Here is a 27827-nt window from a genome sequence, read left to right on the forward strand (position 1 = left end):
CCCTCACACAACTGGCCATTAAATCCTGCCAAGCATCTTCTGTTTTGCCCATCCTATGACCACTTTAGCTACAGCCATCATCACTTCTCATGGGGACTACAAAGACCTCCCCTTCAGGCGTCCTACCTAGACTCATTTTATTCCAATGTGTGACTCGTCCTGTCATGAACCATATGATTTTTCTGCTTTAAAACTCTGCATAAATTTCCATGCCCTCCAGACCTCTTTCATAGGACAGAAAGCCTTCAAGATGTGGACCAGACTTAGCTCTCAAGTCTCACCCTTCTTCATTTTGCCATTTTTCACACCATTCCCCCAGACACAGATGTATCTGCCCTATCAAGCCCTCCTGCCATTGCAAGTAACAGACCTTCTTCCAGGAACATGATGTCTTCCTTCCTCTCCTCTTAACTACTTGCTATATTTTCCAATCCTTCAGGATTTCTCCCTCCCTTCTGGAATCTGCCTCATTCCCACTGGAGCAGGAGTTCTCAATGGGAGGAAATGAGCTTTCATCATCCCAGTGACTCTACCCCAAGGACTGGCAGTTAGGAGTATGTGTTAAGTCCTCTGTTGCTTCATGATGCAATAAGGGAAAGATGAAGCAATGAAGGACAGAGCAAATGCAGTCATTTGGGAGTGGGTGTAAAAGTTTATATCTATCCATTGATATTTGGAAGACATCAAGCTTAGTGATTTTTTTGTTTTCTTTTGCAGACAAGTAAGACACAAGAAAATACTGAACTCATGGGACTGTTAAGTTTTTGAGAAAAACAAGTAAAATAATGATTGCTGGGCTTCCGTGGTGGCGCAGTGGTTGAGAGTCCGCCTGCCGATGCAGGGGACGCGGGTTCGTGCCCCGGTTCGGGAGGATCCCGCGTGCCGCGGAGCGGCTGGGCCCGTGGGCCGTGGCCGCTGGGCCTGCGCGTCTGGAGCCTGTGCTCCGCAACGGGAGAGGCCACAGCGGTGAGAGGCCCGCGTACCGCAAAAAAAAAAAAAAAATAATGATTGCTACAGACAAGGACTTTAAAATAGAGAAAGCTTCATTAGAGAGTTAGGGTTATCTTGTAATCCTTATTTAATTAATTCATTTTAGCCATTGCCATTCCAACTGTAATTAAAAGAAGAGTAGGCCCAGAGAAAGCTGCCTTGACTTTATTAAGGTTTATTTAAAGGTGATTATTTTCTGAAATCAGCATGATGATCTACTATGGTATCTCTGCAACATGAGCTCAAGAATTGGCCCAGGTTTAAATTTTAATTCAATGAATCATAAACCCATCTCCATTGTAGCATGGGCTAAGGAAAGTTGTGTACCTTATGTGCCTTATATATTCCATTAGATAGAATTAACAAAGAGATATGTTTACTAAAAGTCATGCTGAAGTTAGAATATTTTCCGTATGTGTTATAAAATATGATATAGCCCGTGAGGAAGGAGTGCAACTAAGAGCCTTTAACTTTAAATCATTGAGCCTTAATGCCAGAAGGGAAACTACTCTTTATTGAGGCCAGCCACTAGGCTGTGACACCTATTTCATGCAACGTCTTTCAAAATATCGTTCGGCTTTTGATAAATGGTGTCTCCTCCATTGTCAGGAAAGTTAATATTTTGTGAAGGGAATTATTTCATTTTTGAAGAATTTTGAATCTTAGAAAATATACATTTAAATTTTTAACAAATTGAGGTGCAGTTTATATACAGTAATATTCACAGGTTTTAAATGTACAGTTTGATAGATTATGCAAAAATCTGTAAAATCTACACCCTATGATGTGCTATGGCATGGTTCTTTCTTTGTGCTTATTTTACTTGAATTTCATTAATTATTTTGACCAGTAGATTTACATTTTTCACCACATTTGAAGATTTTCAAGTTATTACTATTCAGATCTATGCTTTTCCTGCCCTTCTTTCTGAGGCTCTAACTATGTTTATATTGGACTCCTTGACATTACTTCAAGCTCACTGAGGCATTGTTTGCCATTTTAAGTCTTTTATCTCTCTAAAAAATTTGGATATTTTTCTCATGCCCTCTTTTCAAGTTCAGTTATCCTTTGTTCTGCAGTATCCAAGATCCCACTTAATATATCTAGTTAGTTTCTCATTTCAGATATTGTGCTTTTCAGATCTAGAATTTCCTTTTGGTTCTTTTTAAAAAATGTTTTATACTTCTTGCATTCCCTATGTATTCACTCATTGCACACATCTTTTCATTTGAATTTTTGAAAATGTTTATTATAGCTACTTTAAAACCCTGTCTGCTAATTCTAACATCTGTATGCCCATTAGGCTGTTTCTTTTCTTTTCTTTTTTTTCCTTTTATTTATGGCTCACATTTTCCTATTTCTTCTCATAGTCAGTAATTATGTGCAAGGCATTGCAGATATGCTATGATATTGAGAGTCTGGATTTTGTTGTCTTCCTTTTAAGAACACTGAATGTTATTCTTGCAAACAGTCGATTTACCAGTGAAGAAATTTAATCCTGTCAAGGCTACCTGTAGGCTTTTTATTAGGGCTGGTCTAGAGTAGCCCTTATCCCAGGGCTAGATTAGGCCTCTCTTAGTGTGTGGCCTCTTCTGAGATTTTAACTGAATTCCCTGTGTGTTCTCTACTCTGGCTAATCAGAACTCCAATGTTTCTCAGGACTGTGTGACTGCTGGAAGCTGTATTCATCTCACATACGCCTGGAAGTTGTTCTCTGCTAGATTTCATAGGGTCTCGCCCTATGCATGTGAAGTGTAGTATTAAGCTAAAGACCCAAAGGGAGCCCTATACAGATTTTTAGAAATCTTTCTTTGAACAGCTCCCCACTCTCTAGTACTCTGACCTGCAATATCCAGCACCTCAATGGTTCTAATGGTTCTTTGTTTTTCTTCACCATAAAAATCACCATTATCTATTTGGGTTCTGCATCTGTCTATCATGGTTTGGAAAGTGCACCAAGAAAAAATATGGGGTGAATTTGGGGCTTAACTCATATATTTCTCTCCTCTCTAGGACCACAGCCCTGTGCTGCCTGTTTCGTATTTGGAAAATGGTTACTTTATAAAGTTTTGTCCAGTTTTAATATTGTTGATGGTAGGAGGATAAATCCACTGCATGTTACTCTCTGATGACCCCATTGGATGAATTTTATATTTATCTTTTAAGTTACTTGACTCAAAATCTGTCTCATTGAAATTTCCAACCATTTCTGTTGGTTCTACTTTCTGGAGCCCCACCAAGATTATTATTACACTAGTTTGTACATATTCCACTGGTTCAAAGAACCCAATTAACTAAGTCAAGAACTTGGATCCTGTAATTATCTCTTTATCCTGCCACATACTTTTTTCCTCTCTATTGGCTCATTCCCATCAGCATGTAAGCTTCCCTTGTCCCATGTCCACCTTGCCTCCTGTCATACCAACATTCCTGAAAATCCAAAAATAGTTGTATTTTCCTGAGTTCCCACACATTCACCTCCCTTTCTTTGTTCAAGCCCCACTAATCAGGGATTCACTGTAGCCACGCCACTCTACAAGGTAACAAACAATATCCATCTTCCTAAAACCCAATGAGCAATTGTTGGTTCTCCTCTTTTTCTACTTTCAGTGGGATTTGATATACTTTATCACCTATCTTTCTTGATTATTTCCTATTTTGCTTTCAGGACCCCACAGTCCACTGGATTTCCTCCTATTTCACTGACTGCTCCTTCTTCCTGTCTCCTTTGCTGATTCCTCCTCTTATTCTGGAACCTTAAATTTTGGAATGCCTTGAGTCTAGACCTTCTTGTTTCTCCCACATCATTCTTTCCCTTGTGACAACAGCTATTCCTTGTATCTTCTCCACTTCTGTAGAAGACACTTTCATTTACCTTATTAGGCAAAATATGTACTTCATTTAACAATTCCTCTTTCTCTCTCTTTGCAACATTCACTATATATACATGCTTTGTTTGATTCGTCTCCAAAACATATTGCAAATTTGTCTGCTTCTCATTACCTTGACTGTGACCACCTTGACTCAAGGCGCTTTTTATCTTGCCTCGACTTCTGAAATAGCTTCTTACCTACTTGCTTTCTGGACCAATCCATTCTTTCCACAGCTGCTAGTGTTATGATTAAAAACATAAATCAGACCATGCCACTAGCCTAGTTAAAGTCACCAATGGCCCCTCTTTGCATTTAGATAAAAAACTCTAGACTTCTAAAATAGCTGCATATTCAAATTACCCAGGGTGCTTAGACTTAAACTTGGTTGCATATTAGAATCAACTCAGGGATTTTACAAATTCCTGGTGCCTGGGTCCCATGTCCAATGATGGTTATTTAATTGGACTTCAACCTGGACATCAGGAATTTTTTAAAGCTCCCCACATAATTTTAATGTGTGACACAATTCAAGAACCACTAACAGGTGATTTTGAATTGAAAAAAAAAAAAAAAAAAAAAAGGATAATGCCCCAGAGATCTGGGAGATGGATATACTCCCAGAGATAATGATTTAGTTGGGCTTAGTTAGGACCAGAAAATGGTCATTAGTGTTTTCTTAAATCTCCCAGGAAATTTTATGGTGAAGCCTGGATTGTGAACCACTGCCCCCGCACATTACCTTGTCCTTGACTATTTCTCCAGCTACTGACCTGCTTGTGAAGCACATTTCCTTTCTCGGGGCTATATCACCTAACTAGTGACTTAATGTTAATTTCACAGAACCTTATTTAACATATTTAAAAAACAACCACACGGAGATACTAATCAGATTGTGATCCACTACATTATCCTGATTGGCTAGGCTCAATTCCAGGTCATCTGACCTTTGCCTTGGTCAAAAAAGTCTGGTTGCATTTCCTGTGAAGGCAAGTGATTCACAGAACACTCATGTACATTTTTATGTAGCATTTCTGTTCTCTGACCTGGATCCTTCAGAGCAGATTATATCGGAGACAGGCTAATGTACTCACTGCTTTGCCCTTCACAAATGATAGTAAGAGTCAGTTCTCCTTATAAGAAAACACTTGGGAAGCAGTACTAGATTGGCTCCCATTTTTATATATCTTCAAAAATGGGAAAAAAACATTTAATGTATCCCAATTTTATTAGCATAAGGCCATTTGTACCTTTGTTTTGTATCTAACTGAAGGTAGATTTTCTTACTCACTCAGGGAAAATCTTTTTCACAAAGTTGGTGCCTTCATATGAATTCTAAGTATGCTCCACTTAATTTTGTTGGCAAGTAGACAGAATGAGCATTACTCTTCAACAAGAAAGGAAGGAGAGGGGTCATGTGGACAGGTTGTAAGGACTGAGGAAGGACATGGGAACCTATTGCTCAAGAAAGAGTCTGCTTACATCTATTGACTGTCTTGAAGGTAATGGAAATCATCCCCTCCTGATAATTACAGTGAGAGCCCTGTGTTCAAGGACTTTAAAATGCAAACAATCAACATTAATATACATCTTTAATTTCATACATTTACTTTTGCAATGTGGATGAATATTCTACTGGTAGATGAACACCTACAACTCTAGGAGAACCATAAAGTCACAGAACATCCATGTTCAACAGACACTGGAGAACACTAGCTCCTCATTTTGAAGATGGCAAGTGTGAACCTTGATGGGAATTTGCTGACTTGCAAAGAGATTTGAAATAAGACTGTTGCTTACATTTTAGGTGCATTGAGAGCCCTGGCAAAGTTTTCTACAAGTTAAGCCATCTTATTTTAATTTTTTTCATAAATATTGTCACACTTTGCTTAATTTAGTAAATGTTTCAATACCCTTCCAAGATAGACATTTAATGCTCAACAGAAGGGAGGAACAAAGAAAACCACATTTCTAAAACTAAAATAAAAAAATATAAAAAGCTACTATTTTTTGACTTCAGAAAAACTGTGACATATGGCTTTGGCAAATATTTTTAAAAGCCATCAATCTAGGGCTTCCCTGGTGGCGCAGTGGTTGAGGGTCCGCCTGCCGATGCAGGGGACGCTGGTTCGTGTCCCGGTCCGGGAAGATCCCACGTGCCGCGGAGCGTCTGGGCCCGTGAGCCATGGCCGCTGGGCCTGCGCGTCCGGAGCCTGTGCTCCGCAACGGGAGAGGCCACGGCAGTGAGAGGCCCGCGTACCACACACACAAAAAAAAAGCCATCAATCTAGATGATAATATAAAAAGTGCTATATAAAATAAATATAACACAGCATGAGCTCATGGATTTTGGGCCTCACAAGTCACTGGGTTAATGCAGGGAAGCCTTATTTCAAGAATTAAATCCCATGGTCGCCACATCTCATTCACACATTTCTTCTCTGCTAATTTTCTGAAACTTCACATTTTAGGTAAATACACAGTGGCTTGGAGTTTAGGGGAGTTCATAGTTGGCTTCTACAGGTGTGTGTGTGTGTGTGTGTGTGTGTGTGTGTGTTTGAACGGGATGACAGGGAATTCTTATGAATTCTGGTTATTTTCATAACATTTCAAGGAAACACCATTGGTGAGTGCTGTTGAATCTGACTGCATAGGTGCCATGCATCCTAAGTGTCTCCTCACCTCTCACAATTAGTTGGCTTTGGTGCTCCACAGCTGCTGCCTCATTGCGGGCTATGCAGGTGTAATTCCCATTGTGCATCAGAGAGAGGTTGGAAATCCTTAAGGAGCTTGTGAAGTCAATGTTGTCAATGGTCACCCCGAGGCTCGCTGGGATTGGCCGGCCGTCCTTCTGCCAGGTGATGGTGATGGGTAGGTCCCCTGAGACCACAACACACGGGATGAAGACCCGCTGTCCAATGGAGAATCTTGGAAACTCAAAAGGTTGGATAAAAGGTGGAACTGAAAGAAAAGAAAAGAAAAAGTAAGAGAGGAAAGATGATAATGAACTGTGTAAATACTCTATATTTTTTTCTTTAACCCTTTTGCATGACACTGAAAGAGTAATACAAATCACTGCTATAGCATAAAAGTATATGAACTGGTAGAAGATTGGAAGTTGTGCTCTTTTGTTATTTGAATTTTCTCATTGTTCTAAATGAAAAGCATGGCTTAATTTGTACTTCAGCAAATATGCTTAATCACATTTATTTTGATAATTTTTTTAAAAATTCAATAATCATTTTTAAAGGAAACATTTCAGATTCTGCACTTTTCAGTGTAAATACTCTTAAAGAGGGACCTGGGTTTGGTTTTCTCTTGGAAGCTTTTAAAAATAATGTGTACAAGAGATTTCTTTCCTGCTTTGCTAATATTAGGAGTAGAATTACTGTTCTCTCTTCAATCCATTCCACATCTTGTTAATACTTTAACCCTATTGAAGAAGCAGAGATTCCAGTTTAATTGTTAACATTTTTTAATACCTAACATCCAACTAATAGCAAATGTTAATTTAAAAGATTTGTGTTAGGATAATTGCATCATTACTCTGCACTCTTCAATTTTACACATTCCTTGCACATGACCTTAAGTTATGAACTGGTCTGTGGCCAGTTTTCTGAGTTGTGGAGATGTGTTGCTACTGAAGATAAGGTTATATAGTCTTCAGCTTGGCCAGCCTTGGACACAGTGAAGCTCAGTCTGGAATGTTCTTTTCTGATTTAATTTCCCTAATAAATTCTTATTCATCCTTCTTATTTGTCATGGGGTCATGGGCTAGTTATCAATATCCTCTTCTTATCAGCCTTTTGGGGTAGTTATTCATAGATTATTAAGATTATTAAGCCAATAATAACCTAATATAAACCAGTTATTATATTAGGTGATTTTACAAAATGAAGTTATTAAACAGCAGGATGTCTGCAAAGTTTATTCTTTAAATCAGTCGTAGTCTCCTTTCAATTATCAACTCAGGGGAGACAAAAGGGATCCAGCTGAGAAACATCTGAAAGGAAACCATTCATGCATTCATTCATTCACTCAAGAAGTGCTTACTGAGCACCTGGTACGTGCTCAATACTGCACTGTGTGTGCTGGTCAGACAGCAATGAACATGATATACCATCTGTACCCAGTGCAGCTTTCATTCATTGTCATAGGCAGTGGATGTCAACAAAGTGTAGCAGTGGTTTTTCTGTAAGTTAATATTATTATTACTACTCCTGTATGCTTTCAAAAGAAGGTGGAAGTTAGAATTGCAAGTTAGTCATTAGCAAAGTTGCAAATTAGTCAGTTAGTAAGCAGGTGACTCATGTTAGGTTTTATGAGATAAACAAACAAACAAGCAAGCAAGGAAACAGATAGCTGAAAGCACAGACAAGCATATTCAATGTCAAAACTGCTGTGGATCCTCAATGTAAAGTTAGAACTTTGGGTCTGCAACAAGTCGATCTGACGCTAAGAGAAAAAGATCTCAGGATGAGGTTCTACCTGGTGCTTATAACCAATGAGTTAGTGATATTTTAGAAATGTGGATAGTATGAATTTTGTTTCTGTTTTCTTTTTAAATTCTGATCACTCTGTAGCTAATTCTTGCCTCTGTTCTTGAAAAGTAGAGCCCTTTCTCTATCCTGTAACTTTTTTCTGCTATAAGAAGACATTCTTATGCATAATAAACATTGACAGCCTACACCCTGCATAGATCAAGTTGGATTACACTGTGTTTGTTCACAGTTGTTTGTCATTAGGCAGGGAAAGTGCCAAGTTGTAGCAAAAGTGCTTGTATTTCTCTAAATCTTGCCCCAAGTGTTACGAATGTTTACTCCATATTAAGTATTAACACTTAATACGTTGACATTTTAAAAATAAAAAGTAACTATGTTTCTTCTTCTTTGGTTTACTTACACACAGAAACCTAATTTTGAGTCTACTCAGACAAACCTAAGCACCCATTGTTGGCTTGGTACTTTTTATCTGAACTGCAGATCATTTTTCTAGGATAAGAACTTTGGAGCCAGACTACCTGGGTTTAAGTTCAGCTGTGCTACTAACTAAAGTCATGAGCACCCCTACGTGCCTCAGTTTCCTTATTTGTAAAATGAGGGGGCTTCTGTGAGCAGTGAATGAGCACAGGGGTCACAGATTTTCACATGCACCTGACTTGGTTTCTTAGCACTGATTCTATTTCATAAGCCTTTAATATGAGGAAAAGAACAGAACGGTTAAACAAAACATTAGTGGGCAAGGGAAAGGACTCCATTTCCCTTATTAGTTACAATACGGAGAAGAAATATATAAGGACTTACTTTCTAAGCCCCAGATCAAGAAAGAAAAATAAGGGTTTCCCTCGTGGCTCAGTGGTTAACAATCTGCCTGCCAATGCAGGGGACACAGGTTGGAGCCCTGGTCCAAGAAGATCCCACATGCCACGGAGCAACTAAGCCCGTGTGCCACAACTGCTGAGCCTGTGCTCTAGAGCCCATGAGCCACAACTACTGAGCCCACGAGCCACAACTACTGAAGCCTGTGCGCCTAGAGCCCGTGCTCCGCAACAAGAGAAGCCACCGCAATGAGAAGCCCGCGCACCACAAGGAAGAGTAGCCCCTGCTCGCTGCAACTAGAGAAAAGCCCACGTGCAGCAACGAAGGCCCATCGCAGCCAGAAATAAAAATAAATTAATTTAAAAAAAAGAAAGAAAGATAAGATATAGCACCTCTGACCTATCTATTTAATAAGAAAACAATATGGGCTGTAGGCCATTAACAATTATTAAATACAAGAGTGTCTTTTTATAGCAGAAGAAAGTTATAGGACAGAGAAAGGGCATATGCATATTATTTCTGAAGAACAGAGGCAAGAAGTAGCTATAGGTGAATCAATTTTTAAAAATTCATGCTTTCCATAATTCTAAAATATATGTAATTCACTGGTTTATAGAACTGTAAGAAGTATAATTATAGTTAAAGAAGTAAATTTCAAAACGTTTAGGTATAAAGTGACACTGCTGGAAATGAAGGTTCCAAACCAGTAAAAACAAAGGTCAGAAAGTCCAGGCACTAACCCTCACTCACGTCACTCAAAGGATAATCCCTCTCTCTGAACATCGTATTTTAAACTTCTGTGGCACCCTTATTATCTCCTTTCTTGGTCTAAACCAGATGCTGAGAATTCAGACATATTGATGAGGGCTCAGTAAGAAGCCACAATTGGTAAGGTAAAGGTGGGGAGAAACGAAGCATAAACTATAGAGTAGATACAATGCAACACACACAGCACCTGGGGACATTTTTTGCTGGGGCACACTGTTCATAATAGCCAGCTTTTCTGCAATTAATACAATATCATAGTGCATAATTAAGACTCTGACTCATAAGTTATTGTTAATATATTACAGGGGAAAAAGATAATATTTAAAATATTTTAAAATGTATTTATAAACAGAAACTATCCAAGATAGTTAAAATAAAATTTTCATGATGAAAGGAAGAATTTAGTTAGAGGGAAAAGTCACTTTCCCAGAATAATGTCAAATCAGGTTTGTAACTTCTTATTTTGCCTGCCACATTACATTGGGATGCACTTTATTTTTTTAACACAAATTAAAAGACCTGTGTGTCATGTCACTTCTTACTACATGTGTTGCCTCCCTTGCTTCAGCCACGAAACACAAGTCTGCTGTACAAAATGCTTAAAAATATTTTAAGGGGTCCAGAATCTTATATTTTACATGTATAAGATATAAAATTAGAGGCAAAAAGTAAACCAAGTGATTCAAAAACTCTTGTAATGATTTTGGTGAAGCCAAATCACCTGTTTGAGGTGCATTGCTTATTGTGTCTGAGTCATTATGTCACCTTTTAAGGTAAATTCTCTGAATCTTACTGACAGTAAAACCTTGTAACAATACAGGAGCAGAAATTCTGAATACGACCTGCGGCAGGTTTCCACGTAACCGTCCTTCATAAAGTATATAGATACCTGCTAAATGTCACTTCTTACCAGGCTTGTGTATTTTATTCTACATAATGCTGGGGGTTCCTTTCTCTGAGGCAGTGCAGAGCCCTTGAATACTGTCAGATGTTAGTTTAGATTCTTATTCTTTCTAAACCTGAACAAGAACATTAAATGAGGCTAATACATTTCTGTGTCTTGTCCCTCAAAAATTAACTAACTGTATATTCTTCTTCACAGGGGACAAAACAAGTTCTACTTTCCCCCTCACCCAGAGTGGAGTATGACATACTGAAACAAACATAGTTGTGTGTTGGCCAGTCTTGAGTAGTTAGCAGTGTTATCTCGATCCAGTTTTTTTTTAACTCTAAGATTCCATTTCTTCATGTGTAAACTGGTGACAGTGACACATTCATGAGTGTCAGGAGAGGGCTTTATGTAACATGCCAGCCCCAGAGCCCAGGTGGTACCTAGAAGTAGCTCAGTTTAGCAGCCTTCTACCTTTCCTCTTCTTAACTCTTTTTTTTTTCCTTTTGTCCCAAGGCCCATAATTCACTGGGAAGATCAAATACATTGCATGCATGTTGAGACATATAAGGCTCTAGTTCCATTGCCATATATAATTCCATCAATTCCAACATTTCGTCATTTCACGTCCACTGGTAATTTAACTCCGTGAGTCTCCATACAAAAGTCTCAGGTTGACAGCTTTCGGTATCAGGCTGCTCAGGGAGCCTGCCTCAAGCCAAAGTATTCTGAGTCAAGGCTGTGGTTATTTTCATCTTTCTAGCTCCTCTTCTCCATTCTGTTTAACAAGCCCTTTCTTCCCATCCTTTAAGGCATTTTCTTTTTATAACATCTTACATGTTTCATCCAAAAATTGCATCTCCTAATCCTGCCCATTGTGGGAATGCAAATCCCATGGCTGATCTCTGAGAGTTCAGTCCCAATTACACACCCATTTTAGAATCTGTATGCCCATCAGGGATGCCTAGAACCTGCGTAGGCTCAGGGCTCTGTACTGTCCACGGCCACTGAGCTGTGGCTCAAAAACCGTGAGGCTGGTGAACACGTGTGACTTGTGGGTCGAGCACATCGCTTAATGGACTGTCTACCCATAGAATTGGTTCTTTGTCCAATTCTGCTACTTTACAGTATGCTTTAGAGTACAGAATTGTAGATCACGGCCCCATGTGATACAGTCCTCCATTCTGTTCACACAACACAATTAAAATCTTTCTCCACCCACCCCAAGAGCCTGTTGTTCAAGATTTTATAATAAAATATATGACATGTGAATATAGTGATCTATGTATAAGGCTGTTTCCTAAGTAGAGTGACCCAGGAGGCAGGAGATATATAGAGTTTATCTTTTTTACTTCTCACAACTAGTGGAATAAAGGGTGCCTTGTACATCTTAACTGCATAATAGTTTTTGAAAATACCTTTTAAGAGGTGATGATGAACACGTGTCTACATTTTGCACATTAGACAATCCTGAAGTTATGAATACAAAGAGAGATACATCCAGGACATAACAATGATGAGATGGTGAGATGGGAAGGACAAAGGTGAGGCTACTATTCAGCCTGAGTAGTCTTGGGGCCCATGAAGTTTATGACGTGATTGAATGAGCAGACTAAGCAATTCCCAAGTGGTTGGGCACTAAATCTAGAAACTGAGAGGCATGCATACTTCTATCTTGTTCTCAATCATATCATCTAATAAATCACTAAATCCCTCAAGATTTCCTGGTCTAAATCTCTTTTGAATCAGGACCTTTCTATGCATTCCGACTTCCACTGCCAAGAGTCCTCTCTTATCTCTCACCTGTACCAAAATAATAATTATTTTATTCTCCCTGAAATGCATTTCCCACATATCCATCACCAAAGTGTTCTGAAATGCAAAACCCGCCTGAAAACCTCCAAGTGCTCCTAGAGTATAATTTCCAAGATCCTTTACCCTCTAAGATTGTCTAATATGCCTACTTCTATACCTATCACTCTTTACTCTTTTTGCATTCATGTTCTCACAACGACAAGTATTTTCCGTGCACACATATTACATGCCGCATGTCCTAGGGGCCCAGGACTTCTAACTAGTGGACCCGCTGAGCCACCCCTCCCCCTGCTGTTAGGGCAAGCTGGGGAGATAAAGTCAAGACCTGGCCTTCCTTATTCAGGTACGGCCACCGGTGCCAGCTCTGAACCACTGCGTCAGCTTGTTCCCCTGAGCTGAGCAACTTCTGCCAGAGCTGCTTCTGGCTCACCACGAATTGGGCTGCCGGTCCTTGGCCTGTACCTGCTGAAGTGAGAAGGGCATGACCAGAGCCCTCCAGAGCTTCAGGAGGGTACAATGCGCAAGTAAGAAGGGCATTGCTGGGAGCCGGCAGGTGCTAAATAAACAGAGGCTTAAGCATGTGCACATAAATGTGGGCTTCTCTGCAAGCCCTTCTTGACCTTGCTCTCTAAGCTTCCTTGGGGTTCAATATGAACTGATATTAACTGACACTCAAACACTGACCCAGAAATAAAAGGTGGGAGTGAGCTAGCAGGGTGCTCTCTGGCGCTGCTGCTGGGTGGGAAAGGCAGAGAAGGAGTGACTCATTGTCTCTCCCGTGTGGTAGGACGGCAGGCATTCAGGGTCCATCTCTAAAAATTCCCTTAGGGAGCTGTATCCTGGGCATATTTTCAACAACCCAAGCCATATAAAACGTAAAAAATTAAATAGGTTTTCTTTAGCCAGAGATTGAAATGACCACACTTAAATTTCTGTGGCTGAGTTATTTAAGTAGGCGGTTTGGGTGCATTTAGGGAAATTCACTCCCGTGAATTATTTAAGCCGTGCTCAGGTAAGGAGAAGAATCCCTGTTTGGCTTAGAACTCTTTAAGACAGGTGTCATAGCAGAAACATAAATTGGAGTTTCCGAGATTACTCAGCTCTGGCTACATTCTCAGTGATAAACATTCTCCTTCATGGACAGAAAACAATAGGGGAACCAATCACACATATTTACCCCAGTTTCAGAAAGTCCCAGGTTCAAGACACCTGCCGTGACTTGAAGGCCTGTTTACAAGTGAAACAAACAACATGCAAAATCATGTACACGAATTTCCCAGTTCTCGCTCAAGGTGAGCACCTGCTTCACATTGGTCCTGCTGTTGTTAGAACACCATCTGCTGCAGATATTCCTGTGATAAAACACATCTTTTCTCAGGTTATGTTGCAGGTTTTACAGTGAGTGGAAACTATGTTGCTTTCTGGTACTATTTCCTAATGCATGTTATTTTGTCCATATAGAATATTGTCCTCATTTTACTCAACAAAGGGTCCAATACAGCCAATGAGGTGCTAGGTTTTTTCAATTATTAGAATTGAATTACACAATGTTTGTGTGATCAATGTGATCAGAAATTATCTATATATCTCTCTATATGACTATGGACTAGTAATGTATTCTCAGGAATAATAAATGTTGTCACCATCTCTGCTTGCTTATGGGTATTTATAAATCCTAGACAGATGGTTTATAAGATGGTTTATAAGAGTTCATAGATCCCATAGCAAAGGGATAATGAGGGTAGGCACCTCTTCCACTTGAAAAGTTCACACAAAGTAAGAAGGAGATTGAAAACCTTAAATAAATAGTTCAGCGATTCAGAGGAAGACTCTGTGCCCCTCACTAATGGAGACGTTGCTCCTCAGTGCCCTGGTCTGGCTCCCTCCCCCTGTTTCCCTGACGGTGTCACCTACAGCCTCCCTGCCAGTTATGAGCGTGAGGCAGTGGTTTGCCTTATCAACATCTTCATCCAAAACTCCTTCCCAAGCTTCCTGCCTACTTGTTCAGCTGTCCGCTAAGACCTCCAACTGGATAGCCCAGAAGCATCTCCAATCCCAAACCAAACGTGTCGTGTTTCCCCTTAATCTAAGCTTCTCCTTCAATTCTCTAGCAAAATCTCCCAGCTGCAAGAAGCTCAGAATAATAAATATTATTACATTAATGTTATTTATAATATAACATAGTATGATATGATACGATACGATTTTGTATAATATTCCTAGCTGTACATTTCTCTTTATCTCCAACCCCTCTCACTGGCTGTGATGTCTTGTCTACTCCACCTCTCAGTACCTCTTGCATCTGGCTCTTTTTTTCCCCAAGCATTCTTCCATCATCTTTATTTTTTTAAATAGATCTTTATTGGAGTATAATTGCTTCACAATCCTGTGTTAGTTTCTGTTGTACAACAAAGTGAATCAGCCATATGCATACCTCCCACCATCTTGTATTAAAACTTTTCAATTGTGTCCTAATTGGTCTTCCCATTTGTTTTCTTTCTGAAGTATAATCCACCTCATAGACCTCAATCAGATTAGTTTTCCTAAAACACTTTGTATCTCCCTCTGCTTCTATCACTTCGCTGCCTTTAGGATGGCGCAGGAGGCACCGAACGCTACGAGATCTGATCTGTCTCTGTGCCGACTCACACCATTTGCCTACAGTAAGTGTCCTTTGGTTCAGCCACATTGACTCTGAATGTCAAGGGCTGCACCCTGTCCCTCTTTCTGTCCCCCGCCCCAGCAGTGCCCATTCTCACCCCTACCAGCTTAAAGTGTGAAAACTCAGCTCAGCTGTTACCTGCTTTGGAGATTTTTTCAGGCTGTAAATCCCTTTGAGACTCAACTCAGTTTCTCTCGGAAACCTTTTTTTTGACTCCAGAGTTTATGCCCAGAACTAGCTAGATGTCCATCTTCCCTACTTCCAAAACACCTCCCATATATTTCTTTGATGGCATTGTGTTGAAATCAGTGACTTTCTTATTTGTCTGCCCACTCTACTCCCATCACTAGTTGAAATGATTTTTTTCTCACCCTGTGCCACTTCCCTCAAGACTTGCTACCTCCTCTCATGTATTATAGTTGTCTATAGGTCCTTCCACTGACCCCAACCCTGTGTTGGCGGGGACCATCCTATTATTATTTGATCTCATTAACAGTAGATGCACCGATATGGCCTGAATAAACTAAAGAAATCATAGGAATCAAAGAGATTCTTTGAGTTAAAAATTGTTTTGGTAACAAAACATCTAGTCTAATGATGCTACTGCCCTACACTGTGACAGTTTTCATCTCCTATCTGAAATATTGGACTAGCGTTATTAGAGAAAGTGGGAGCAATTTAATGAAAGTTATTATTTTTAGGAAAAGGTATTTAAGATGCACATCGATAGCTATGTAACATCTGCATAAGTGGTAGGATTTGATGTACGTGAAGACACGTGGCCCAGGTTCCTTCAAGGACATGAGCCCCAGATTCTGCGAGTGACCTCAGGGGGCACCCTTCAGTCATCAGCTGCTTCAAAGGTGGGCTCAGCTGCAGAGATTTCCTCACCCGAGTGCAGGCCCTTCCAACGAGTGGCCGAAGAGGGCAATTTTGCCCCAACTCAGGACAACTCTGAAGGAACACTCCAGAGACCCCTGCAGAGTCAGATGAGGCTGTCATGGGCCAGCACATCTTCTCCCTGTGCCCAGTCCCTCCCCCTTTCCCTTCTTCCACACGTGTTGATGGTAAGGACACTCCCTGGTAAACATCCTGCACACCAAACTCCATCTCAGAGGCTGCTCCCGGGAGAATACAACCTGCAGCAGTTTGCCTCATCAAAAATAAAAAAAAAAAATTGATCTACTATTCATAACAAAACCAGGTCTGTTTGTCATACTGTCTCTGTATACTGCATCCATCCATCCATCCATCCATCCATCCATCCATCCATGTTGCTTTTATTCATTTTGGACTGTGACCAGGGGAGAATTATCATGTGTGCTGGGTTCTCTTTTAGTAAGACCCCTCTGTACGTGATTATCAGTATTCTCCTATTCTCCTGCAGAACAAAAAAGGGATGACAGAAGCAAGGGAAAAAATAGTTTGAAAAGTTAATTTTAAGAATGCTGCTCGGGCTTCCCTGGTGGCGCAGTGGTTAAGAGTCCACCTGCCGATGCAGGGGACACGGGTTCGTGCCCCGGTCCGGGAAGATCCCACATGCCGCGGAGCGGCTGGGCCTGTGAGCCATGGCCGCTGAGCCTGCGTGTCCGGAGCCTGTGCTCTGCAATGGGAGAGGCCACAGCAGTGAGAGGCCCGTGTACCGCAAAAAAATAAATAAATAAAATAAAAATTAAAAAAAGAATGCTGCTCATTACCTTCAAAAAGTCTGTATCTGTTTATTCACTTGTTTGTTTTACTCATTTACCTGTCCTAAGCTCAGCCAGTGCTCAGCATGGAACTTCCATCTTTACCTTTAACATGGGGCTGTGCATATTCACAAGCTCAGTAAGTGTATATCCAAGAGTACAAAACTGAGGAAGAATTCAATGCCAATATCTGAATTAGAACCCAAGAAATTCCAGAAGGCTCAACTTAAAAACACAAGAAAACCTGGCAAACATTAATCACACACACACACACACACACACACACACACACACAAATACCCAAGCACGTACACATACTGCATGCACTGGATAATGGGTTCCCAGTAGATGAAGCCAAAAGCATAGGTAGGGTTCATAAGCTAAATACAACCCAACAGAATAGCACAGTTGACATAAGAATAGTGTAACTTTGGAATAAATCAGAGGTGAGTGTAGCTAACTCTCCTACTAAGATTTTTAAACAAGGTCGTTCTTACGTAGGATGCCTATTTTGGACGACCAGATTATGAGAAGAACTACGGAGCCATAAATATGACAACATAAGTATAAAGGTAAGAGAAACTTTTAAAATGTTTTAAAATACCAATTAAGTCCATGGGAGAAAATACACTTAAAACATTTTAGGAAGAAAAAAAAATCCTTAAGGCATAATGTAGAATTATAATAAAGAGAAACAGGAACTGTTGTTTTCATCAGCTGGAAAGACACATATTAGATATAAAGAGAAGACAAACTGCTTGAAATTTTCGGAAATAAAACATTAAAACGAGCCATGAGAAACATGACAGCATCTTCTTCCAAGGCACTCTCAGGAAAAATGGACCACCTATATAGATGCCTGTAGTGGGATATAGGGGTAGGAATTGGGTGTTTTTTTCAGGGGATTCTAGTTTTTAACCATATAAGACATTTCTTCAAGGATTTTCATGGAAGGCATTTGATAGCCATAACCATATGTTGAAATAAATAGTTTCTTTAACATTTAAAACTGGTGAACACCTGCAGAATTCATGAGAATTTCTGTATTTAACAGTAAGAGTCACCTTGGACTGAGGAGATAGATAGGCAGGTTACTCTTCTCCTGGTTGGGGTCAATAACATGGTTACATAGAGATTTGGTAATAAAACTGAGTAGTTTTCTGATTTAACCTAAACTAACTTGCATGTCTAATATTTAAAGAAAAGCCATTTGAATCATAATGGCATCAAGAAAATGAAACATAGCTCTCATGTTGTACTAACCCAGGTGGAGAAAAGACTCTTCCAGATGGGTTGCACTTATTTTGTTTTTATTTCTATGGACTATTAGTGCAGGCAAAGCCATGGGACTCAAACTAGAGGTGATGCCGGCCAGGCTAAATGACAAGGACAGCCAAAATTCACAAAATCGCTGGCATTCGTTTTAAAGCTTACCTTCTTTTCCCAATTAGCTTCTTTACAAGAATTGCTAGTAATAGCAAGGTATTTACTTGAGAAATATTTTTCATGACCTTGGCTTAGAAAAGGTCATCCTTCTTTAAAAGCTTGGTTATTAACTGTAACTGACTTCAGGTGGCTGTATTCTTTTTTATGAAATACGTCATAGAGAAGACAAGGATATAAAAATGTAACTATGATATTTCAACAAAGCTGTACGTCAGTGAAATTATTTTGGCAAATTTCAGGCATTGAATTAGTGATATAATGAAGGAGGGATACTGTTAAATGCATGAATATACACCAATGAAAGATATGTCCCTCTATATTCCATCCACCCAGTAGTCACATCAGCATAGATCTATGCAAAACTAATTATACAAACCCCTCTCTACACTTTCAGCCACCTGTGTGTCCCTCCATGAGTCTCCTCAATTTTCGGGGTCTCTAATTCCTCTTGATAAGACTCAGACAAGATGGCTTTCAGCGCAGACATGTTCTGATTCTTTGAAAGGAAGGTACAGAGTGAAATCTTCCAAGCATTTTTATCACTTGTGGACAACCTGGAAGATTCAGGTCTGCAAAACCAAGGTATTTTATTGCCACACCCAGATTAATACACATCATAAGCAACTGGCTCTTTCTTGAAGAAATTAACAAATTCTTTCACTGAATTGAACAGTTAGTACAGGGACGTTTATGCGGTTGGAGATATGATTGCAGCATATTTATGAGCACTTAGTATCAACAGATCTTTTTGTAAACCTAATTATCAATACTTGAGTGATCCTGTTCAGTGCCAAGTGAAGAGAGAGAACAAGAAGTAGAGAGTAAACGGAAAATATAAAATAAGCTGACTAAAACAACTTTTGATATAAAATCAATTCAAATAAACATATATGTGTTAAACACGCATCAAAAGTCACACACACACACACACACACACACACACAGACACACACACTGGATTAAAAACCGGGTTCAAGCAACATCACAGAATAAAAAGCTACATAAAAGCAGGAGTTGAAGAAATGGGCAAAGATCTACCAGGCACAAAGAAGGAAAGAAGAGTAATTATCAATCATATAATAGATAATATAAGACAAAACATTACCAGAGATTATAGCAGAAGATAGATAAATCAATTACATTTGGTAATATTAACATCCACTTTGATCACTGGTCAATGAAAGGAATAAAAAAATTGTCAAAGCTAGAGATGAGATATAACACAATTATTAAATTTAATCTAACACATACAAACCTATGCCCAACAAATATATGAAAAAACAGACATTTATTAATATATGAAAAATCCATAAAGAAAGTTTCAATACATTTCACAGAACGAAAATGACCTCTGTCCACACCACCATATCTTGATATATGTAGAAGAGTGGAAAGCATGGGTTATTTAATAAATGATATTAGGAATACTGACTCAGTCAATAAAGAAAAAATTGGACACCCACCTCTACTATATCCCCAATCCTCAATGTGGACTGAAGACCTAAATGTGGACAGTGGAATGTAAACATAGAACAAATATAGAAAAAAAAAAAAATGTAGGCATGGATCTTCCATGAGCCCAGAGTCTTCTAAACCAGATCCCAATGAAGACAATCAAAGATAGAGTCAAGAGACCTTGGAAAATATACTCACAACTATTTATAAGTAACAAGAGATTCATATTTACATTAAAGAACTATAGCAAAGCAGGAAGAAATAGCAGGAAGACTGATGGCAAAATGGGTAAAGGAAATTCATAGATGGGACACCCAAATACCTAAAAAGAATATAAAGAGATGCTCAACCTCAGTAGTGATGGAAGAAATTAAAATAAACATTACATCCATTATATTGCAAAAATTAGAAGGGCAGATAATATTAATTATTGGCAAAGATATAGGGAACTGTGACCTTCTACACATGGCTGGTGGCGGCATAAACTAGCATAGGAATTTTGGAGAGTGCTATTCAGTCATTAGTGAAATTAAATTCTATGATGTAACAATTCTATTTCCTATCCTATACTTAGTATTACATATAGGCACATCTACAAGGATATTCATTGTAGCATCATATATAGAGTCAAAGATCTAGGAGACAACCTAAGTGTTTACTTTTATGGCTTTATCTTTATCTTAATAAGGGCATAGAAAGCGTATTTAAGATAAATATATGCACCACATCTTCTATATCCATTCCTCTGTCCATGGACATTTAGGTTGCTTCCATGTCCTGGCTATTGTAAACATTGCTGCAATGAACACTGTGGTGCATGTGTCCTTTTGGACTCTGTCTTTCTCCAGACATATGGCCAGGAGGGGGATTGCAGGGTCATGTGGTAGCTCTAATTTTAGTCATACAGAGAAAGAGAAATACCATGTGATATCCCTTATATGTGGAATCTACAAAGAAATGATACAAATGAACTTATTTACAAAACAGAAACATACAGATTTAGAGAGCAAACTTATGGTTACTGGGGGGAAGGATGGGGGAAGGGATAGTTAGGAGTTTGGAATCGACATGTACTGCTGTATTTAAAATGGATAACCAACAAGGACCTACTACTGTACAGCACAGGGAACTCTGCTCAATGTTATGTGGCAGCCTGGATGGGACGGGAGTCTGGGGGAGAATGGATACATGTGTATGTATGGATGAGTCTCTTTGCTGTGCACCTGAAATTATCACAACATTGTTCATCAGCTATACTACAATATAAAATAAAAAGTTTTTAAAAAGATAAATATATTAAGTAAACATAAATATGTGGCATGGAAACAGGGAAGAACAATACCAGAATTGGTGAATGGTTTAAAACAAAAGATAAAGCAAAATAGGGAATTTGTATGAACTGATGATAAAGGTGTGGTATAAACCAAATATTGACAAAACAGAACAAAATTCCCACCTGACCAATCAGCACCTGGGTTTTTGCTCTTGAGCCCAAAGGAACGTCTCAACAGTGGGGACTTGGGTTGTAACAAAGAAGCCTTATCTTCAGGATCGAGGTGATATTCTCTTTTCCCTCTTTAAGACATTAGACAATTCCTAGAAGGCTTGTTTCTCTGAGAGCAGACGGACACATCCATGTGTCCTTACAAAGGAAACCAGTTTCTGAGCTTTGTTGTACACAAGACAGTTGAACGAATGAGGATGTTAAAGATGGTGAGTCAGGAAGGCAGTGGCTCATCGTTGCCCACATTGGGTAGTTTCTATGGGGAAGGGGGAGAGTTCCTCTGAGCTGCCCCAGAGGAAACAATGGGACCAGAAAGAAGAGGAAGAATTAGAGAAGACAGATTTGTATTCAACAGGAGGAAGAAATGTCTGATCATCATGGCCAAGCAGAATCAGAAATGGCTTAGAGCTCATTGGGGGCACTGCAGAGACCCCGTGCAGACAGTCTGGAAAAATCTGAGTACAGTCGAAGAGCAGGTTGAGTATCACATGGGATGCTGGTCTAGATGAACCCCAAGTTTATTTATATCCCTAAGGTTCTATCCTTGTATCATCTGTTTACACATATGTAGGTATATTTTATATATACTTAAGTCCATCTACATTTGAATATAACACACATAAATATTTACACATGATTTCAACACATACGAATACTTTATGTGTGAATGTAATATCTTTATATTTATAAATAAATGTAATAAGTATTTGTTATATATTGCATGTACATAAACTACAAATTCTGTTGAACATATATTTTGACAATTACTTGTGTTTGTACTAGTCCATATTTAATGAGTTTAAATTTTTCTGATTAAAATATTATCAGGGCATTATCACTTTGGCACTACCAAAGGAATTTTTTTCCCTGCGTGTGTTTATGTGCACATACAACTGTGTGTGTATCCAGAGAGATTGACTGTGGGTCAGGCAGTGAAAGTGTGAGTAAACTTCTTGTCATGTTTTCTTCCTTTCTCATCTCTACTTCATTCTCTCCTTCTTGGAATCCCTGTGTCTAACATGCATAACAATTATTGCAAAACCTTATTTCTCCCACAATTTTAATTTTAACTGAATAAAAATTTGCATTCTTTGACTTCATAGCAAATCAAATACATGTTCTTGTTCTTTTTGTCTACTTAGAGTAAACCAATTTGAGATGTTATTTGTAAAAAAAAAAAAAATTAATATAGTGTTTCCTTAAAGAAAGGTACCAGTAGTGGGATTGCTGGGTCATACGGTGGTTCTATTTTTAGTTTTTTAAGGAACCTCCATACTGTTCTCCATCGTGGCCGTATCAATTTACATTTCCACCAACAGTGCGTGAGGGTTCCCTTTTCTCCATACCCTCTCTTATTTGCAAAACAGAAATACAGACATAGAGAACAGATGTATGGATACCAACGGGGAAGGGGGGTGGTGGGAGGAATTGGGAGGTTGGGATTGACATATATACAATACTGATACTATGTATAAAATAGATAACTAATGAGCGACTCTACTCAATGTACCATGGTGACCTAAATGGGAAGGAAATCCAAAACAGAAAGGATATATGTATATGCATAGCTGATTCACTTTGCTGTACAGCAGAAACTAACACAACACTGTAAAGCAACTACACTCCAACAGAAATTAATTTTAAAAATAAAAAATAATTAAAATGTAACAAGAAACAGGTTAAAAAAAAAAGAAATGTACCAGCTTCATTTTCCAGATTGGAAGAAAAATAACAAAGCAACCTATCTCCAGGACAAATCTGTTTGAAGGCAAGTGCTCCAGCTGAGTTTGGAACTCAGTCTTGACATCCTAACCACAGAACTTCTCTTCTGTGGAAGTGTGAGAGCACCTCTCCTCAGGTCAGGTGAGAAACTACAGTCATTTAAACACATTTAAACATGAGTACGTCTTTGGTAGTTTACAAAGGAGGGATGGTGAAAAATCCCCACATAATCAGCCTTCTTTTTCCACATGAGGATATTACATTAACAAAGAGAACTTAAATTTCCATTTGAAGTCATAAATTACCACGGAAGTGTTACACATTTAATGTATTGCCTTTATGTTCCCCCACCAGCTTTATTTTCTCCCATATTACTCACAATAGAAACTGTATACTCTCTAAGTAGTTGCTGAAAATCAATACAAGAATTTTGCAAATGACTAAAATTTATGGTCACACAAGACCCTAGCAAATAGGACCTTAAATTAAACATTGCTCAACTTTAATGAGGCACCTAAAAGAGAAAAATAACCTCGAAATGTTATGTTTTCTATGAACAGTATTATAAATGATTCCAGTAGCTGGAGAAAGGAGAGTGGAAGAAAGTGAAAGTGATAAAGAGAAGAAGACTCTTCATCCCTGACAGAGTTGGGTTTGGAACCTGGTGGAGGTTGATGGTGCTCTGGCTGGAAGAGCAAATGAGCAAACGTCAGTCACAAAGTGGGAGTGGGTGACACTTGCCAAGGTTGTTTCCGGGCACAGAGCTGCAGCTCTGCCTGGGCCAAGTGACATTAGCTTGTCAGGAGCCCTTGAAGGATGATGTCATTAGAAGACTACGTTCCTGGCCACTCACTGAGAGGTGGAGGAAAGCAGACGCCTTCTCAGCACCATTTTTAACAGGGTGTTCATTTCCCCAACTGCACCAACAGTAGCTCTGTGAGGCCGCTAGGATGACAGACGAGGTGAGATGCACCCTATGATCAAAAGCTGCAGTGAGAGCAGGATCTTTCTGCCGGATGGTACAGAAGAGTGTGTCAGTTAGGCTGCAGAACACAAAGGGTCATGACCATGAGTCGGAAATGCTGTCAACGACACCTAACTCTTCCATCAGTTTGAAGCAGGAAACGATAAAAACCTGTCTTGAATTAGAACTGGGAAGTGTTACATTTAGAAAATGAAATGAAATATGAAAGTGTGAATTTTGTCACTGCTTTTATTTCCTTTCCAGCATCACCACCTCACCTCATTATTGACAAATATAAATTTTTTTAACTTTTTTATCGACTAAAAGATTCTTTAAATTTGATAATGCTTTATAATTTTCAAAAGTTTCACACACATGATTTCATATAATCCCATAATAATCTTTTTGAAAAATCCCCTACTCCTATATTGCCCCTCCCCACTCCCCTCTCCCCACTGGTAAACACTAGTTTGTTCTCTATATCTGTGAGTCTGCTTATTTTTTATTTTACTCACTAGTTTATTGTAGTATTTTTCTCAAAAAACTAAAAATAGAACCACCATATGACCCAGCAATTCCACTCCTAGGTATATATCTGAAAAAAACAAAAACACTAATTCAAACAGATATATGCACCCCAATGTTCACAGTGCTATTTACAATCGTCAAGACAAGGAAGCAACCTAAGTGTCCATCAGCAGATGAATGGATAAGGCAGATGTGATATCTACCTACCTATCTATCTATCTATCTATCTATCTATCTATCTATCTATCTATCTATCTATATACACAATGGAATACTAGTCGGCCATAAAAAGAATGACCCCTTGCCATTTGCAGCAGCATGGATAGACTTGGATGGCATTACGCTAAGTGAAGTAAGTCAGACAGAGAAAGACGAATACTGTATGATATCACTTATACGTGGAATCTAAAAAATACAACAAGCTGGCAAATGTTAATTTAAAAAAACTCATAAAATACAATTCCAAAAGCTTGATGCTTCTTAGGCACACTTGCCAAGTTACAGTTTCAACCATTGCTCTCTACTAATTTCAGCCCACTCCCCAAATTCTTATATCAAAGTTCCGCTGGTCTGAATCCAGAATGGTGGTCCACAGACACATGATACTAAGCCTACCGTTCATAAGATATTTTAGGTTCTCACTCTTGGACTTTCCAACATCCAGACTAGAACTTCTGGAGTCCTCTGGTTCTTACCCATGCTCACTCACCAAATCCATTCCTTCCTTTTCCTCTTTTCAATTTAACTAATTCTCCCTCTCTCTTACGTTAGGCACTCAATAGCTCATACCCTTTCTTCTAAGATAATCTCCTTTCTTGATTTTTTAAACAGCTTTCTTCCCAGGTACTTTGAGTTAATTTCTCCTCACTTCAATCCTGGCTTCCCACTGCAATGTGAATTACTTTTCAAAAACACACTGTGGGGTGGTACTGGAAAGCAAAGATGTGTATTTGAGCCCTGAATCTATTACTGGACAACCCTGAGCAGGTCTCCTGCTCTCTCTTATTCTGTTTCTCTGGTGATGCTTTATCTACATTACAGACTCACTGTGTGTATTAATTAAGATTACAATTATGAAAGTGTTTTGTAAACGACAAAGTTTTATATAAATACAAATAGAAGGTGACATTTTTATCTAGCAGCCAATTAACTTTCCTGGCTGTGTTGGTCCCTAGCAATTAGAAGATTCAACTGGGCACTGTTCAAGTTCAGTGTGGCACCTAAAATGAGGCAGGAAGAGCTCTGAATTGTGTTAAATGTAACACTGCTTGTTAAATTGAAATGAAGTGAAAAAAGGGATTTTGACATTCATTTCTCCATACATGTTTGAAGGAAGCAAAATTGCACTTCTCCCTAATATAGTTTAGAACTTCTTAAGTTTCAGGCACTACTAATGATCAAAATGTTATTTATATCAATCTTTTTGATTTTTTTAAAATTTCCCAAGTCATATGATACAAAATAAGTGAAGGGGGAATAAAGAAGCAAACAAGACATGACTGAAAAATAGTATTGTTTCCAAATGTCATCTACATACACACACACACACACACACACACACACACACATACACGCACGCACACACGCATACATACACACACACACACACCGCTCTAGTGTTAAAGAAAAACCTCCTGGAAACAAGATAAAAATGGTTTAGTTTTACAGTTTGCAGCATTATTAATGGAAACAAGTGGGCCCACTTCCACATGAAGCCAACTTTTGAGGTATTATATTTGCTCTTCTAAAATGATCTGAATACAGTATTCACTGTGTAGTCTAACTGCAAAGGTAATGGAGCTGAATATATATAAATAAAATAAGGAAGACTGTCTTCCAATCCTGCTCCACAGGGAGAGTCAAAAATTTCAGTCTTTTCCTGTAATTCAGTTGATGTCTTATCTCTCCCTTATCATAATTCTTACTATAATTGAAAATAGTAAAGGTTATTAATTTTTTAAAAGCTTTGATGGGCTACAAACCTGACCACTGGAGTGTGATTTAATTTACATATTTCGTTTCAAAACATTTTAAAATTCAAATTTAAATGCTCGGAAGTTAATATGGTTACGACTTTCTACTGACATCTGAGGAAAGGCTAAGATCGTTAATGGTGTATAACTGTTACTGTATGTTGACAGTTAGATGTCATTTTAAGCAAGAAATGCTAGTGGTATGTTAAATCGAATTACTCTAAATATCTTTGCTAGAGTGCAATGCACGTGAATATGACTCCCTCCAAAACGTATGCCCTAGGTTGACATATAGGAGTCCAGAATTTATTATTTTTCACCTGGGAAGCCCTACACAGGTTTAAGCAGGCTTAACCCTATCCACTCAGCCTGCAGTATATTCAGTTTCATTTGTCTACCCCAAAAGATAAAATTCAATAAATTTTATCTTTATATAAGGTGGAATATACTGTAGTATTTATATAAGGTGGAATATACTGTAGTATTAATAGCCAACTGTATTTATATTTAGTTTAGACATTGCTCCTTAAAACAAAAGAAAGCATGTTTTGAAGCAACGATTAACAAAAAGTATATACTCTCTCCTCGGCCCAGGCATGTGCACAAAAAATTAACTTACAATGAATGCACAGCAGTGGAATATAGATTTCTTTAGCAAGTTTTGTATTCCCAGCTTCTTGGTAAACCCATTGTTTAAAGTCTTTCTAATCAAGTTTTTCTTAGTGCGTGATATTCTCATATGGTAGGGTCCATGGAGACATCTAATCTGTCATCTGGAAGGCTATCATTAGAGACTGCCGGGCACGTCTCTATCTCTGATCATTTGGCTGTTGTAAGTTTTATAGATCTCTTTGGTTTTAATATCATTTTGCATCTGGAGGGCATTCTGCTTTCTGCCTCTCTGATCTGATTGCCACACCTGACAGCCTCCTTCCATCTGGTGCCCACTCCCACCCTCCCTACTGATGGTCTTTGCTTGGCTTCTTTTTATCCCTGGGGTTGCTTTCTTTTAGGGAAAATTCTTTGTCATCAAGTAGAACTTATTTTCTGAGGTATTGACCTACCGGGCATAGCGTAGATATTCCATCCATCATAGTTAAAGAAATAAATACAATCACAAAATGAAGTTTTATGCAGCTATGACCAATCTGGCTCACTAAGAATTTCTAACGATTTGAGAAAATTCTTAAGATATGTGGTTATTAAAAAAATTCAAAGTTATATGCAGGTGTATG

General features: G+C 38.8%; 1 protein-coding gene across 1 annotated transcript in view; it reads right to left on the reverse strand.

The window, feature by feature from the left end:
* DSCAM (DS cell adhesion molecule) overlaps nucleotides 1–27827 on the reverse strand; it is a gene marked incomplete at its 5' end in the record, with an annotated part of 749720 nt that overhangs the window by 274302 nt on the left and 447591 nt on the right. Inside the window, one exon of the mRNA XM_032629458.1 lies at nucleotides 6543–6821. Coding sequence (XP_032485349.1) covers nucleotides 6543–6821 — 279 coding nt within the window. The remainder of the gene's footprint in view (nucleotides 1–6542; nucleotides 6822–27827) is intronic.

The sequence above is a fragment of the Phocoena sinus genome, chromosome 4, assembly GCF_008692025.1.
Source record: "Phocoena sinus isolate mPhoSin1 chromosome 4, mPhoSin1.pri, whole genome shotgun sequence".
NCBI lineage: Eukaryota > Metazoa > Chordata > Mammalia > Artiodactyla > Phocoenidae > Phocoena > Phocoena sinus.